Consider the following 18,058-nt stretch of genomic DNA (forward strand, 5'->3'; position numbering starts at 1 on the left):
TTAGCACTGACAAGCGTAAAACCCCATTGCTGAAGTGATGCTTTAACAATATTGCCATGTGTGCAGGTAACATGGTAGAAATGGATGATACCAGTAAAGGACACTTCTTCCATTTCCTGTTGAGCATGCTTGAGAGTAAGAAATCCTTTTGTTTTGTAGGTCATAGGAGGCTCTTTCTTACGGTGTACAAGGAAACTCTGATCCCAGTGGATTAATTTGGTTTGCTCATACAAAGAGTCATGTTACCAAATATACTAGCTTGATTGCTCACATCCAGCGATTTCATTAGAAGAACCCCAGTTAATTCCCAACAAGGAAATTGATGCAGAAGCATGCATTCATCATCCTAATTCAGCAAACTTAGCACATCCAGGCAAAAAAGTAGAACAGAAAGTTGATTATATAACTGCAGGAAGCCTGAAACCCAGCAGAATGGTTCAATCGGTTTACTCCAATATATTAAAGGGAAAAAAATCATGACGATAGATTAGGCAAGACTCCTATGATGGGCTCTCCAGCATACTCCACTCCAGCCCAGTCTACACCAGCAACATCCAAGGGTCGTGGTGGTTTTAGGAACATTGAGTTTAAAGGTGAAATCAGCCCTCTCGTTGTCGGTCTGAAAAGGCAAATCACAAATCAGCTCTGTGGCCGACCACTCTATGGGCTTGATTCATGGGTGGCACCACAGCAGATTTCCTGGGTATAATAACCAGCTCCAGAAATTGCCCAGGGCTATAACATCGTGGCCTCAGATTTTCAAGGTATGGCCTGGAGAGTGCTCCAGGTGCTGTGCATCCTGCCTCAGAGATGCAGAGGGAGATTTCACTGCGCCTACACGGGCCTTGCACTGAGATTGAATCTCTCAGTATGACATTTTACCAGTACACAAGCCTTGATTCTTCAGGGTTGTTTGGAAATAACGCCAGAAAGGGGTTCCCTGTGTACACAGTTGAGGTGGAGCTGAGATATTCATCATCCTTGAATGGCCAGGACTCAAGACCAAAACCATCACTCAAAGTTCAATTGCTGCACCTGAACACCACTGGGTCTCTCCAGAGCCTTAGGGGGCCAACAGTTAGCTCTCCAAAAGCACACAGGTCTACCTTTCAAAGCACCTCAGTGCCTAATTCCCACTGATCTCTGCAAAAGCTGCACGCTTAACTCCTTTTGAAAATCTGGTCTTGGCACCCACTAGTGATGTATGTAATAACAAGTGCCTAGACAGACAGGCAGACAGCCCGTCCCACATGGCCTTCTGCTTATGGCACCACTGAGCTGCTTTTGTTTTACTTAGGAAAACTCTGATTTTTGAGAAATCTGCCCCTTCAAGCTTGCCTTTCATCAGTCTTCTTGCGTAAATAATCACACATGTTCTGAATAGCCGGGGTTGTAATCAGTGCCCCCTCCGTTTCTGCTCGAGCAGCTGGAATCCAGACAAAGCACATTACAGGTGGATTCTGGTCTCTTTTTAACAAGTCACATGTGCTATTTAAACCCACAAAGCAGTTTGGTCTGTGTGCAGCCCAACATAAAAATGAGCCCAGAAGTGCATAGGGAAGGTGCTTGCTGCCCTCGGTCCCCACAGAGCAGATGCCCCCAGCCCCTCTCTGGGCAGCCTGTGCCAGGGCTCCGGCACCCGCCCAGCCCAGCAGTGCTTCCTGAGGGGCAGAGGGAACCACTTCACTCCCTGGGGAAGATAAGGGGGAAAAGTATATTTAGAAAATGAAGGAGAGTGTGCTGAGGAATAAATCCTGCCCAAGGACCTGTCCCCAGCATCTCTCACCCCTCTCTTCCCTCCCTCCCTCTCTCTGGGCCAAGAGAAATTCTCACGTGATCCTCCCCAGTGTGCTTCAGACAAAACTGACCCTGACAGCTCAGACTGAGGAAGTAAGAGGACTTTCAGACCAAAAAATGCTCACATGGGCTTCCACAGAAGTGAATCTGAAGGGAGAGGGGCTTCCAGGAGCGTGTGCTGACATGGAGCTGAGTGCAGCGCCTTTGGGTGCAGACAGCTTGGACAAGAGGCTTTTCTTCTGAGCACAGTCCCTCATCCTGTCCCACATGCCCACAGGTTTTCCAAAGGAGTGTCTGCAGATAATGAAGTTACATGTTAGTGCCAGAAGTACAGCACATGAATGAGAACCGCACACTTTTAGAGAAGAAAGAGCCATGCTACTGCTGCATACATTTGTGGAACATTTGTATGGAATTTAAATGTATTCATTGGTATGGAGTACAAACGGATGGATTCCAGGTGTGGAATGTTCCCATAGAAGGCCTCCATTATTTTTTTAAGTACAAGATAACTGACATATTGCTCACATGGTTGGTGTTGGCAGCTGCCTCCATTGTCTTCATCCACACTGCGATTGCTGTCCGAGTTTGCAGGTTGGGCTGCTGTGGATTTTAAAATCCCAAATACACGTTCCCAAGCTTCAGCCACTATCCAGGAGGATGCTGATGCTGTGCTTTCTGTCTCACTACCACCACACTGGGGTGATTTGGTGATGCTTTTCCCAAGCCTCAAAGCTGCCCCGCACCAGGTCAGCTCTGATCCCCCCAGCCTCTCCGCTTACTTACAATAGTGCTTCGATGGACCCGTCAGGCTCCCAGGATAGAAAAAAATTTCTTCCAAGGGCCGTGACCTCCCAGGTGGTCAGTCTCTGTGACCAAACCTGGAATAGAAAATTTTTCATAAGGGTACCAGGACACAACTGAGAGAGACGGAGCAGGAGCAGGGAAATAGCATTTAAGGAGGTAGCCAGATCGAGAAGAGCAAAACTCAGAGCCTCTTATTTATTAATAAAGACCAGCTGCTGTTAGATGGAGAGTGCCGCCTGCTGGCATCCACAGGGCTCTCCGAGGCAGGACGCCTGGCTTCTGCTCGTATCTTTGCCACCAACTTCCTGTTTGACCCTAGAAAATCAATTAGAAGTCAATTTCCCAAATTAACATTTCATAGGAATTGGGCACATGACTGCTCCCACTGCATCTAAAACTTTCTTTTCTTTGCTTTATCCCTACTTGGAATGAGTATATGAAGAGCTGCCTATCTGGTAGAGCTGCCGCGAGGTTAATTTAATGTTGGTAAAGTAATTTGATCTTGGGATAGAGGATGCTGTATAAACGCAATGTGTTGCCATTGAGAAGATCCAGGGAAAAGCCTCTGGTAAGGCCACAGGAGAACTGTGCATCTCTGTGCGGAAAAGTGTAAGACAATCAGGTGAGGTGGAGCACTTTCAAATGACTCTGTTTTTCCTGATGAAAAGATGTTTTTCCTGATGAAAAGTGGTCAGTAAAACAGAGGGAGATTGTTGCAAATGAGCAGAACACTAAAATATTCTGCCACATATATATATATTTATAAATATATATATGCATATATATATATATAAACACTTACATAAATATATATATATATATTAAACTTTCCTGTTTCTCTTCCTGGTCTTAATGAGCAAAGATGACTGGATGCCTAAACGTAGCCTTCTTGAGCTCTTTGACTGAGGAGGGCTGTGCTCCACCCTTCTTCTTTTTTTCTCTCCTCATAATCAAGGTTTTTCTTTTCGTATCACAGCAAACTCTCCTTTGCCTTTCTAGCACCTGCACAGTCTCGTAGTAAGCCGCAATGCACTTATTCAATCCTACCTTAAATGTCCTGTCTTTTATCTCCCAAGCTCACTATCTGGATAAGGTAGTGAAAGGTATGCTCTTCCTTCCTATTTTTTCCTATTGTCTTTGTGTTTTCTTTTTAAAAATGCACCGTGAACATGCTGTGTTGAGGTTGCATCTCTTCCTCATCATCATCAAAGTGCTCCCTAATGTCTGGAAGGGTGAGCTTTCCAGTCATTTAGGTAGGAAATACCTCCGTAAGTGCTGTGACCCTGTGTTAACATCGTATCAGTGTTCCCACCCCTCCCCTCGTCCCTGCCCTCCCCTCCAAATCATCTCTCATCTTCACCCCTCCTACCCAGGTAAGGCAAGTCAGGGGGAAACCGATTTTCTGTGAATGCATCAGGAGCCCTGTACAGTGATATGTTTTAATCAAATGTCTATGATCTGTTTTGTAACAAGCAGGTGAGTGCACTTTCTGTGTGGAGTCTGCCTATTTTTGATCCGTGACTGCTAAGTCTTACCTGGGAACTTTGAGTAATTATACCTATATATATATAAATAGAAAAATGTTATGACCTCAAAGCCTCTGGATGCATAAATCAGCAATTTTTACTAAAATTAGTGATGTTGCATTAATTTACACTGTAAAAAAATCCTCTTCTGTGCTCCTATTTTTGAAATGTAAAGCAAGTCTAGGACCCAAGTCTTTTCTCATCTGGGAAGAAATGATATTGAACTGCTGTGGACCAGAGGTAATAAGATATCTTAAAATAATCATAGTTGTATTAATCAGAGCAACGAACTAAATTAATTTAGGACTTTTAAATAAAAATAGACAGTTCCACAATGCACTTAGCTTTCTAAATATATTGAAATAGTATACATCTAGTTAAAAACAACAATCTGACAGTAAATATGATTGAGTTGGACACAAATATCCTTCTGCATGGCTGATTTGACACTAACAGCAACACAGTGCTGACACCACACAGCATCATATGTTTGCTGGTTAAACAAACCAAAAAATCAGGTTGAACAAATCAGTTTCTTCCATAGCGTTGCCCTCCTTTTCAGGTTGTGAGCAATCAGAAATAGCAGCTGTGAGAAGCTGATGAAGGAGGACAGATATGCCAAAATATTTGCCTGGTGAATAGTTAGAATGAAGTCTCTGCCATGTAAAGCTCTTATTGTGTGGCAAGAGACGTGGTTGCCCTACTGAGTTCACTGCTCTGGATGAATGTAGATGAATGTACAGTCTAATGTTGCTTGTTTCCATTGCAGCTTAAAAGCAGGTTCAGGTATACACAAATAGGGGAAAACTTTGAGCAGACAAACAAATATTAATGGGAAGGGAATGTCCACAGTTTAAATAAGGAGATTTTTGTCTTCAGTCTCATGCAGCAAGAATCAGTTGTCCTTGAACCACTGCTTATAGATCAGTGGATTGTTCAGTGGTATTTGGTTTTTCTCTCATTGCTTAGCGTCAGTAAAACATGATTGACTTGACTTAAACCAGGAGGAAAAAAAATATTCTCCTTAGATCAAGGAAAGAGGGCCACTTTTTGTACCCTTCCAGGGTAATAATAGTGGTATTTGTAGAGGAGGGTACAGGTCAGCACTAGGCAGTGTGACCACAACCTCCTGTAGATGTCCCACACCTCAGTGTTCTGCATTTCAGTACCCCAGACTCCTTTTCTCTCAACTGGTGTTGGAGAAGGCTGCATCAAAATGTAGAAGATAAGCACCAGGGGGGTAGAAGAGATGAGAAATCAGTCTGCAGAGCCTGTGTCCAGGGACCTTCAGTGCCAATAGGCCCATTTGATGGCACAATAATTTTTTTTTAGTAAGTCTTTTGTAGCTGTCATTCCTCCTCTGAGCCTTTTGACTCACCTTTATGCCCAAGAATAAAGACACATTATATTTAGTGAGTTCTGCAAGTGGGTAACAGGTTAGCAACATACTAAGAATAACGATCGTCTCTTATAATACATGGCCTCTTCTGGAAAGATTAGCAACAGCTGAAACATTAAAAAGTACATAGTTTTTACTTGGCTAGCTTCATGGCGTGCATTTTTCAAAACTAAATTACTCATGCCCTTTTGGCTTTCTTAATTATTAACATCTTTCTGGTTGAAATCCCTTCCCAGTAATCCTGTGTTGTCAAGGGTGAGCCTGATTTACTGCTGAGTCTTTCCTACAGCTTTACAATAAACCAGTAAATCAGACAAGATACAGAACTATTTCTAAGTTGGAGGGCAAGTTTCAAGAGCAAACATCAGCATGATTAAACCAAGAAGCCCCAACTAGAGCTGGAATGGAGTCTTCCAGTCTGAAGCTTAATTAACACTGGTAATGCTTAAAAGGAAAAGAGGTGCCTGATATTAAAGATGTGCTGGTTTTAGAGGGAGCTCCTCCATCCAGAATGCCATTGGAACTGACAGCACATCAGTATAATTAATTTCTATTGGTGGTTTATCAATTCTCACTCTTAAAAAATAACCACATTAGTGCTGTAGTGAGGCATATAAACAGCCAGGCTGAAACATAAAGATGCCGAACAGCCACCTCCGTATGAATTCAGGGATGACTGCAAGGTCACTTCTTTGGTCTGAGCGGCGGTGAGAACCCAAGGGCTAACTGCAGCCCACTCCTTTATTTGTACAGATCGAAGCAACAGGAGCTCTGGCTGGTAACTTTTAATTTCCATCTTACAGAAGCCATCTGATTAAAGGTTTCTTGATACCCACCATCGCAAAATGTTGTGGAGGTAGTTTAGGAGTTAGCATTTTTCAGGACACTGTGCTAGATTCTCATAATCTAAGGGGATCAGTTGATGTCTTGCTCCTCCCTTTCAGTCCTACAACACTTCTGCAGGTCTCTTACTGATTATTGTTCTCTCAAGCTATTGTTCGCATCTTCACGTGTTGTATTCAGCCATGTCCCACTCATGTCAGAGCTCAACCATTGTCTGTTGAGACTTGCTGGAGCATCCATTAGTGCTTTCTTACTGCCAATGGAGGAACAACAGCAGCAAAATATATTTATCCTCTATCAATATTTTAAGATCAGAAGGAAAGTCTAGTCTTCTAAGTCCTATTTCAAGTGGCAATGTGTCTTACCTTGAAGAGAATTGCCATTGAACATTGTTTTTAATTGTACTAATTACAGAAGGTCTTTGCTGTACAGATCATTAAGAGAAGACTATTTTACCACCAATCTTAAAATAATTTCTTACTCTGGTGACTGTCTCCTTTGACTCTGATAATCTTTTCTTGTCCAGTTCAAAATCAGTTCACTTTTTGTAATGCTTCCCTACTCCGTGTTCTCCTATCCATGGCAGATGTGAGATCTTTGTGAACATCTCAGTGTATCAACAGCGTTTTCATGTGCTTCAGTTAGAAACTCACATAAAGGACTTTTTCCCCCCTCAGAAAGTCCTGTTCATGTATTTAATTCTCTTAGTCACCCCAATGCAGTTAACAAACACAGGAATAATGAATCATGAGTGACTCTAACTGTGAGAAATCAGAGCAGCAAGATTATGGTGGTGTAAATCCAGGAAGACTGAGCCACCCCACTGCGTTGACATTCATTTAGAAGCACTTTGGAGTCAAGGTGCTCTTTTTCCTTTATTCCCCAGCACGGGTGAGAGGAAGGGATAAACTTTATTTGTATCACCTTTTCTTCAAATGCTTTGAAGAGCACTGTTTGTGGAACATAGAATATTGTATGTGCCTAGCTATATTGTGTTAGCGATGGTCAAGTCTGTATGCAGGACCAATTTAGAAATAGTAATGGACATTTAGAAATTGACGTAGAGGTCCATTCTGCTAGATATGTTGACCTGCATGTCCATGTTACATTCTAACTTGCTGAGGCTGTGAGTCCTTTGACAGCATGATTAAATTGTGTTCTTCTATATTAACGATTTCCTTTGTCATTACTTAGGAAAACAGTCTGTTCTCCTACCAAACCATGTCATGGGAGAGGTACATATTAGTGCTCACAGCACTGACACTTTGCTGTATCTTGTAACATAACAGTTAACATCTGAAAACTCGCGTGTTCATGGATCTGTGAAAAAGAGGTTATTTCATTAGGAAATAGTTCTCTCTGACTCCTTGGAAGAGATTTATCTCATTAGGAACTGGAGCTGGCTCGCTTCTTGGTGAGAGGAAGTAAGTTTGCTTTCTGGACTTGAAAGATGGCAAGACAATGGGTTCTGACATTACAGAGGGAGTCATCCCACTGTAGGGGTCTGCAGTGTAGATGCTTATCTCTCAGCTCGTCACCCTAGATTCCCGTAATAGTCAAGGAAGAGGAGTAGACATAATCGTGTGAGATACTCTCTGTCCTCTTTCTTTTCTCTCTTGAATGGTGTTTTTCTTCTGTCTGCCTTCTGAGATGATTGACTTAATTATTCTGGGTCCAATTCAAGAACATTCAGAGGAAATCATGAAAGTCCGTTCAGATAGTCCAAACCCCATTTCTTACAGAAAATGAATTGCACACAAAATTCAAGAACATCGGACTGAAAGGGGCCTTCTCAGGCAGAGCCCAGTAGTCAGCTGTCAAGGGCAACCACGTTGTGTAAAATTTTATATAATTTTACCAAGGTCTTTGGATATCAGTGGGGCTTCTTGACCTTAACCATCCTACTGGGAGGCTATTCCAAAACTTTATTCCTTTGATCCCAAAAAATACATTTTTTTTCTTTCTAATTTCCAACCAGAATTTATGCATGCTTGATTTATGTCCATTTGTTCTTATGCCAGCATTATTCTGTTTAGCTTAAATAGCTGTTTTCTTTCTCACTGTTTATCTGTTTCATGAATTTGTGGAAAACAATTATATTCTTTCCAGCCTTTGCTGTGCTAGAGCAGATAATTCAAGCTCTTCTCGATTCCTCAGATGTTGAAGGTCCTTCCATCCTAATCATACCATCCTAATCATCATAGCCTTAACTTCAACCATTTCCAGCATTTGGACCTGTTTCCAGGATTTGGACCTGTTCCTGCATGGCTTGAAGCTGAACCAAAGGAGTCCCATCAAAAATTTCTAAAATCCCTCTTCTTCCCATTGCAGAAAATAAAGAGTCTACTCCAGATACTAAACAATACTTTTTGGGTTAAAAATCTGATGGCATCCAACCCTTCTTCTCTCATGCTTCTATAGTGGTCTCTTCAATTTCTCATCACCCAACTCTTTTTGATTCTCACTGCACTCCTGTCCAGGTCGACACCACTGCATCTTTAAAAGCAGTGTCCTGCTCAGTCTCTGCAGCAGCTGGATAGAAATGATTTTTTTAGGATGGGTTATGAAGAGTCCAACTGATGCACTAGAGCAATTAAAACATGAAATGTGCTCAATGATGATGCAACAGTGTCATTGCAGAACCGAGCTGCCAACTGAGCTCTACTGGGGCCATGCAGAATACACATAAAGTGATTTCTCAAGATTTCTTCAGAGGCTTTTTGTCTAGACAAATTTAGGCAGATTTATAAAGAGGGGGAAAAAGTCATATCCCTTCTGTCAGGATGGGCCCATCCAAATGGAATTTATCTGCTCCAAAGTGCAATTACCTACCTAATGAAGCAATTTTAGCAGGTTATTTTAAAAAGTAATACACTTCTCATTTTCCAAAACAGTTGAATGCTTTCAGTTTCTACTGAAAGTAACTAAAGGGAACAAACAAATAAATTAGCTCTAGCACTGAAAAAAAAATTAAATGCTTAAAAGTTTGGCACTGTTGTAAGTAACTGAAGGCAGGATTTTAAAATGGAGGATTTCATATAACCTTGCCTATAAATAGCTCTTCTGTAGTGTATAAATACTAACATAATGTATAAATACTAATATAATATATAAATGTTGAAGTATACACACACACAGAGCACACTCACACACATACACATGTAGTATGCCCCCTCCTCACACACACAGCACACATTTTAAACACCTGAGATGCTACAAACATGTTTGTAAATGCAAAACCTATTTAAGATCCTTTTAAAGGACCTAACCACCTTTGTTCCTTATCCCATGTGGTCCCTGGCCACCTTTAAGTTAGAAAAACAGTCTTGGCGGAGATGTTAAGTTCACAGAGGGACATGGTTTTGGTGACAAGGCCTTTGGGCGCTGCGTCTCCTCCGCACACGATAATGGCGGCATGGCCTGCTCTGCTGCCTCAGGGGCAGCCCCTCATGGGGTGGCCAGCCAAATTCACCCTTCGGTGCTCTTCACCTTCGTGTTGTAACCCTTTAGGGCAGGATAATCCCAACCCTCCTGCCGTGGGGGGGTTGGAATTAGATGGTCTTTAAGGTCCCTTCCCTTTTTGGTTCCACAGAATCTGCGCCATTTGCGCAGTTCCACCAACAAGGCCGCCTTGCAAACTGAGGGCCTGAAGGAACTCAAACGACATGAAAGGATTTCACAGCACGTGTAAGCAGAGCCTTAGGACAGGGCTCAGGAAGGCTCAGTTGCGTTCCTGCTTTAATCAGTCCTGCTGGGTGACCTTGGCAGTCACTTCAGTCCCTTCTACTTCAGTTTCCTAATCTGTAAAACGCAGCTAACATTTCTGACTTCTTCTTGGAAAAGGTTTTTGAGCTCTGCAGGTAAAAAGCCCCCAGAACTGCATAAGCTAAGCTGCATCCTTCGCACTGCTACTTGCTGGGGAAATTACTGTGCTATTTTGTAGGGAAAAAAAGGATGGAAAACTCAGCAGGGGGTCATCGGATGAGAAAATCAACCCCTAGTGAGCAGACAGGAAGCGTGGGGTTCATCTCCCCCTAATTTTAATCACCTGTAATAGAAATATCTGCCTCTGCTGGGGTCTCTTTCTAGTCAGTGGAGAGAAACAGGCATTTCCAGAGCATCCTTCAGCTCCTCAGTGTGGGCATCTAACCCACACAAGGGGCCTTCTGCCCCCGGAGAGGCTGGTCCTCTGCTGACTACAGAGAGTGGAAGGTATCTCCCTTCTAGGTCAGTTGTAACCAGATCAGATGAATCCCACCCAAAATGACTATGGAAGAGAAATCGTGTTCTCCAAACATTTTCCAACATAGAAAGTACCTTCCCTTCCCAGCCAGCTTTCAGGTTGAGATCTCAGTACTGCTGAAAGCTGCATTATCCCGCTGGGCGTTAGGGACGTTCACCCCACGTGTAAGTCAGGTAACCCCAAATCTAGGTTCTACAAAACAAAGGCTTTGAGAGGTTCAGACAGCAGGGTGGGTTTCACAACAGCAGCCCTCCACCATCCTGATACCGAACCGGGACAGTTTGCTCCAGGTGGGAAGACACCAAGTGGGAGCGGAGAAATAACCTGAAAGCAGGGGGAAACAGCTGCTTTTAAGCAGCCTTTTTTTCCCAAGGCTGTGTGGCTTTGTTTTTTTCGGTGCGTTTGAACATGTGGCTGTTTGCCTTGCAGAGGGATGCCCTGGCTTGTGCAACGGCAACGGCAGGTGCACTCTGGACATGAACGGCTGGCACTGCGTCTGCCAGCTGGGCTGGCGAGGAGCGGGCTGCGACACCTCCATGGAGACGGCATGCGGCGACGGCAAGGACAACGACGGAGGTAGGACGGGAGCGCGTGCGGTACGCCAGGCTTCACCGAGCCTGTAAGCAGCCAGCAGTCAGCTGGGCTTGATTCAGCGGGGCAGATTGCTTCCCGACAGCTGGCGGAGAACAGGCAGCCAAGTCCGCCAGGCTGACTCAGCCAGAGAGGGTTTGAAAATTCAGATGAAATGGATTCGGATTCGGGGTGCCAGGACTGAAGAGGGAGGGTTATTTATCTGCAAATTGAGTCCGTGTAGCAGACGGCAGGCAGAGGCTGTGTGCTTGTCCTGTCCCTCTGTGTGGCTCGGCAGTGACACGATGGGACCACCCCAGACAGCGAGTGTCCCTGACTGTTCGAACTTTGGCCTCGCTGCCTGAGGTTTTCATCGAGGCTCCTTGGTAGGTCACTGCTGACTTGGGATGGATGTTTTGCAGTAACTCAGGGGCTTCATGACTGATCCCCATGCCCACAAGCCATCCGATCCCTCTTGCACCATGTTTTATTGATTACAGTTCCATATGTAATGATGTCAGGCATGTGAATAATAGCCCTGTGTAATGCAAACTTAATATTCAGAGTTATCTCATTACAAAGGAAACCCTGGTGCAGTGTGAAGGTTTGAATTAGAGGGCAGGAGATGAGATATTAAATTTAAGGCATGAGGGAGACTGCATAATTTGTTTTGTTGTCACTCAGCAAAAGGCTTTGTAAACCACAAGTCTGGGCCGGGACCCAGACTGTGAAGTGGAGACTATATTTTGCAAGTTTCTGTTCTATCGTATTCGCAAGAACAGTACAGTTAAAAATAAAAACAAAAATAGACAAGCCAAGACTGTGATTATCTGCTTCACAGTAACTGGGATTCTGACTGAATATTTAAAATACTTCTGCACATCTGGCATGGCAAACGGACCAAATTATCCCTTTAGAAAAGATGGAAAAAATTGGGGAACGATAGAAAGAGTACGCACTGTGAAACCAAAGTCTCTGCTTGCCTCACGTGAAACTGAATATCACTGTACTCATCTTTCCTATTTACAGCTGAGTCAAGACAATAGTAAAGTTTGCCATGTGTAAATTTATGGTAAATAAAGTCAGCGATAAACCCAGTCTCACTGGAAAAAATAACCAACAAAAACCTTGACTTCTTTTTAGAAAGAGAGGGGGGAAATGCAGAGCAATCCAGCCTGACTGACAAGCTAGACCACATCTGCATAACAACAAAAAGAGCATGACCAGACTGTGAGCAGGCTGGTGAAGCACCATGCCCTGGTATCTCTTGCTACAAAGTGCTAACCTTGTAATTGGCTTGCCCTCACCTTGAAACAAGGTTTTGAGGCCTCGCTAGCCTGTAGAACGGCAGATGTAGACAGGAGAGACGAAAGGCATCAACATGTTTCCGAGTTAGTGCACATCAGCTGCTAACTTGCATTTGGTGAACTTGTGTGGAACAGCGGTGCACACAGCTAGCGAGAGCAGCAGATCGGTTGTAACATATTGCCTTGTGACAGCTTATTCGTGTGTCACAGCCCAGAAATGAGTGTTGACTTTATTCCTGGTACACTACAAAAGTCTGTGTGTGCATGGACATGGTGTGCATTAGTTTACAGATAATCCATGCCATACACTACATTATTCCGTTGATTTTGCTACATTACTGCTAAGGACTCTTGTCCTTATGTCCTTAGCTATGCATTTACTTTCTTGACCTGATTTTTACAGATTTTTGTGGATCGTTTGTGGTGTATTTGTGGGCTGAAATCTAGAATTTAAACTCCTGAGATACAGGGGCATCAGTAGTGGGGAGGAACTTCTGCTTTGAAGCCAAAGTTCCTTGTTTAGCAGGGGGATTTGAATGTGTTTACCTGGGGTGGGGAAGAAAGGCTGATTCTGGACCTGTGTCCTAGTTGCTGTTCTGATCTCTATAGCAAGACATCTCGAGACATTTACAGAACAGAAAGTAATTTAGGTTGGAAGGGACCTCCAGCAGCCATCTACATCAACCCCCTGATCAAAGCAGGTGTAATTACTCAGGGCTGTGTCCAGCCAATTCTTTAACACCTCCAAGGATGGAGATTTCTTTGGGCAACCTGCACCAGTATACTACCTCATAGTAATCATTTTTCTCCTAATATCTAATCTAAATTTCTCACGTTCCACTTAATGTCTGCTCCCTTTTGTCCAGCACCATCTGAAGCATCCTGGAATACCTCAGCTGGCCTCTAGCTCCCCCTTCACAGTAGCTTGGGTCTCCTGTAGAGCATATGCAGATGTTTTGTGTGTGACAGCTGCCTTTGGGTTCCTGAGCTGTCCAAAGGCAATTCAAATGACAGTAGGCACCCGTGTTTAGGAAGCAGAACTGAATCCATCTTCAGTGCAAACACTTTGTCACCAAAGAGACACATTGCACAACTGCAATGCTTTCCAGAGCACTGCAAAGGTGCAGGCTGAGCAGCCTCTGAAAGAACAGGTGGTGAGGGTATAAGCACACAAAAAAGGCTTTTCCTTCTTTTGGGGTCTTATCAAATTTTCTTGCTCTGGCTAGAGCACCTGAGCTGGTCACCACGTGTACTGCCAGCGGAGAGAAATAGGTTTATGGCATCATCTCTCTGAGCTGTTTCGGATATACACCTTGCAGGTGCCTACTTTTGGTAGATGTACACTGCCCTTTGAGTCATTTTCTGCTCAAAACAGAGTCTCTCGAGGATGAGACACGGTGGTTTTTCAGAACAATGTGGGGCCGTTCACGCTATGGGGGCTTTCACTCCGGCTGAGCTCATCGGAAGCTGGTCCCCGTGCCCTGGTATCGTGTGTCTGCTAATCAAGATCCCTGCAGCAGGAAATGCCTCGGGATAATGGGAGCTGAAGTCAGAATCTTTTTCATCACATCCCAGCCTAATCATACCCTGAGGGAGATGGGTACCAAATTACAGGGCGTGTTGGCCTCTTAAATCTGGAGGCTGTTCAGATAAACAATAATAAGCAAAGCAGAAGTCACTCAGAGAAACTCGGTGAAATGTAATCTCTGTTCAGGTTAGAAAAAAGGTGTCTCGGAGAGCAGTCCCCTCTCCGCACACAAGTGTCATTTGTCAGAGCTGACACTTAGGTTTCACACCCAGGTCTACTTTATTTACACTTCTAAACACAAAGTCCATCAACTTGAAAGGAGTTGTAGCAAGTAACTGAGAGCAGGCAATCATCCAGTATCAGTCAAGGGAAAACAGCGCAGTGACAGAGCTTTAACAATCTGGGTAAAAGGCTAGGATTTTGAACGTTTGACCTAAGAGGTCACTGCCTGTATTACAACAAATGGGAGATGTTTCCTTAAGACGGGCCCAGAAAAGTGCTTCTTGCCTGTCTTTGGCAGAAAATAACTCCTGTAATTCATGGCTGCAAACACTCGCTACCTGCAGGTAGTCCCGTCTCCCCCCACACAGAGTGCCCTGTCACGTACTTGAAGAGTGAAAAGTTTGAAGGTTTAAAAGGCCAAGGAAATTATCTTCTGCGACAAGTCCTAAAAGTGGAGTTAATGGCATTTGACTGCACGTTGAGAACAGGCTGATGTTCCATAGGCTAAATGTGGGCTCCATTGCGCTCGCAGACTCCTTGGTCAGAAAAAAGAAGTATATAGGAAAAATGGAAGAGGAGAGGATATTGTTCACAAGCTCATAGATATGCTAGTGGGCAGCAAAGCTATGTTAACCAACTTTGTTCCAGGGGAATCATCTGTGTGACTCCCTCCGTTTTCAGAGTCAGAGAATTGCCCGATTCACCATTTCATTGTCAGGATACACCCCACTGTCCTGAAACCATGGAAGAATTACAGAAATTAAACTAAATTGCTCTCTGGGTCTACAAGTTTTGTCTCATCAACACAGTAATTTCATTTGAGGGCTTCTGATATTGTTTTGGGGTTTTCCAGACTAGCCAAGTCTTCACAAAAGGGTAAAGCCTGCTGGTTTTCTGGGAGGTGGAGCTGACTGCATCCTTCCTTTCAACAATTCCAGTTGTTAAACTGCCACTGAACTCTGCCCAGACAAAGCGAATCAACTTCTGAGAGGCAAGAATCTTTCTCAGATAGAAAATTACAGGACTATAAATGCTGCTAATATTACCTAGCCCCTCCTGTTAGTAAGAGGTTGATGTTCAGTTGTCAGTTCTCTGCTCCCTCTTCCCAATTTAAACAGTTCCAAAGACTTGTGTTAGTGATTACTGCAAGATAATTTAGAATAGATATGAATATATAGATAGATAGAGATACAGATATACATATAGATATACATATAGATATATAGATAGATAGATGGTATAGGTATAGGTATAGGTATAGGTATAGGTATAGGTATAGGTATAGGTATAGGTATAGGTATAGGTATAGGTATAGAATAGAAAGAAAGAAAGAAAGAAAGAAAGAAAGAAAGAAAGAAAGAAAGAAAGAAAGAAAGAAAGAAAGAAAGAAAGAAAGAAAGAAAGAAAGAAAGAAAGAAAGAGAAAGAAAGAAAAGGAAAGAAAGAAAAAGAAAGAAAGAAAGAAAGAAAGAAAGAAAGAAAGAAAGAAAGAAAGAAAGAAAGAAAGAAAGAAAGAAAGAAAGAAAGAAAGAAAGAAAGAAAGAAAAGAAAGAAAGGAAAAGAAAAAGAAAGAGAAAGAGAAAGAGAGAAAGAGAGAAAGAAAGAGAGAAAGAGAGAAAGGAAAGAAAGAAAGAAAGAAAGAAAGAAAGAAAGAAAGAAAGAGAAAGAAAGAAAAGGAAAGAAAGAAAAAGAAAGAAAGAAAGAAAGAAAGAAAGAAAGAAAGAAAGAAAGAAAGAAAGAAAGAAAGAAAGAAAGAAAGAAAGAAAAGAAAGAAAGGAAAAGAAAAAGAAAGAGAAAGAGAAAGAGAGAAAGAGAGAAAGAAAGAGAGAAAGAGAGAAAGGAAAGAAAGAAAGAAAGAAAGAAAGAAAGAAAGAAAGAAAGAAAGAAAGAAAGAAAGAAAGAAAGAAAGAAAGAAAGAAAGAAAGAAAGAAAGAAAGAAAGAAAGAAAGAAAGAAAGAAAGAAAGAAAGAAAGGAAGAAAGAAAGGAAGAAAGAAAGAAAAAATCTTCTCATTAAAATAATGCTGGCCTGTCCTAAACTCTATTGCATACCATCATATAAAAGTGTATGTCATAGAACTACAGCAACTGTTTTTCTTACATCACCTGCTCAATGATCTTCCTTCAAGAGCAAAGAAATCTCATTCTCTTCTTCTGCAAGGACGGTAAGCTTCTACCCCTCAGTTCATGTCTTACTCATGACAACTACATGCAACACATTCAGCTGAGCACAAATGCAGTGTTTCAGTGTGCACGTGGCCCTGTTTTGCCTTAGCATGTTCAGTTCTGTGCTCCACCAGATGCTACCTAAGAGCTCAAAGTTGGAACAACTCTTCCCTCCGTCCTCCTGTGCCAGAACAGGCAGCTAACACTTGCCTTTAAACCCCAGAGCAGCGAGCAGGTCAGAGCAACCAAGCCACATGGGATTTTTGCCTTTCCTTGCTGCCTCGAGTTAGTAATTGCTGCCACTAGAAACCAACCTGCATTTCAGGGACGATGAATTTCTTCCATAGCCACACTTGAATTACCAGGAATGGGCTCTCTGATACAACTCAGTGCCGCACCACAGCCCATCGGTGCAACTTCGTGTCTTGCTTGCCCCATTCAAGGATCAGGTAGTGCTTGTAGGAAGGTGGGGACGTGCATAATGCTTTGGGACAGCAGTATTTCAGATTTTTTTGGCAAGAGGAATTTTGGCAGTGCACAGCAGCCTTCTTAACACCCGTGTGTCCACCATCTGTCCACCACATGCCAAATAATGTGTGAGATATCTGGCAGGAGCCTGGATTGCTCTTTGCCAGTATGTGGGGTTACATCTGAAGGTAGCAGTAGGGTTATAAAGGGAATTGTAAAGAATCCAAGAGAACCCCAGAATGCAAACCTAATCTTTGCAAATGCATGAGCTGCAGACAAGGTGATGGGGTGCTTTCAGATTTTATTTTTTTTTTCTTTTTGCACACTGCTACGAACCTTTACTTCATGCCTGCAAGGCTTTTATAGCACAAGAAGAGCGTCTCCTGGGCATGGTATAGGAACTGTCTGCTTCCTTGAAACCATAAAAAATGATGCATTAATGTGCTAGCTACATTTACGAAGGGAAGTGTTGAGATCTGAACGCACCTGGGAAAACAGCCATCATAAATTAGCATTTACCGTCACAGATAGATCCTGTCAAACAACGGGGTCATCTTGGAGGAACCACAAAGCACTTCTAGAAAGACGAGAAAGCCTGAAGACGAGCACCTGAAAAGATTGTTGAGCTGGTATAATTTGTTATAAATCACTCAGCTTCTCTTCCTCCGCTTTGTGATGACTGTTAATCAACCTTTCCTCAAGTAAGAAGACAAAATGAGAGGTTCACATTTTCAGGTCTCAGCAGCTTGCCGATTCCCCGTTGGACGGTGACACCTCTGCATCACCTGCTGCTGGTTGTTAGCACCGGGGCTGCCAGGAGTGCAGTGTGAACCCGTGCATCCCCCCGTGAACCTACTGCACCCAGATACAGGTGTCGGCTGTGCTGTTACTGAGGGCGATGTGTTGTGAAGTGAGGGTCTAGCAATGGCTGTGGGTTGTCGTGACAGCTTGGGAGAGTTCCTAGTACTTTCGACTGGTCTGTAATGAAATTCCTTTGATTAATAGATTCGGGAAGAAGCAATGAAAAAGTCTCCTTTGTCGAAAGAAATGTATCGTTGTCTGCTGAAATGAGGAGGGTTCCTGATGGGAAGGAGGCACTGCTGTTATATAAGGCATAACAAGAGGTGACATGAACCACCTCCAGAAATGACAGGCTTGGACACACCTTACACAAGGCCTTTCTGC

The 18,058-nt window shown here is 43.2% G+C and overlaps 1 protein-coding gene across 6 annotated transcripts in view; it reads left to right on the plus strand.

Moving 5' to 3' along the window:
• The window catches only part of TENM4 (teneurin transmembrane protein 4), a 1,267,116-nt gene that overhangs the window by 1,141,265 nt on the left and 107,793 nt on the right, over window positions 1-18,058 (plus strand). For all 6 annotated transcript variants that reach the window (XM_083820251.1, XM_083820252.1, XM_083820255.1 and 3 more), the window contains one exon: window positions 11,045-11,191. In XM_083820251.1, coding sequence (XP_083676377.1) covers window positions 11,045-11,191 — 147 coding nt within the window. The remainder of the gene's footprint in view (window positions 1-11,044; window positions 11,192-18,058) is intronic.

The sequence above is a fragment of the Anser anser genome, assembly GCF_964211835.1.
Source record: "Anser anser genome assembly, chromosome: 1".
Taxonomy (NCBI): Eukaryota; Metazoa; Chordata; class Aves; order Anseriformes; family Anatidae; genus Anser; species Anser anser.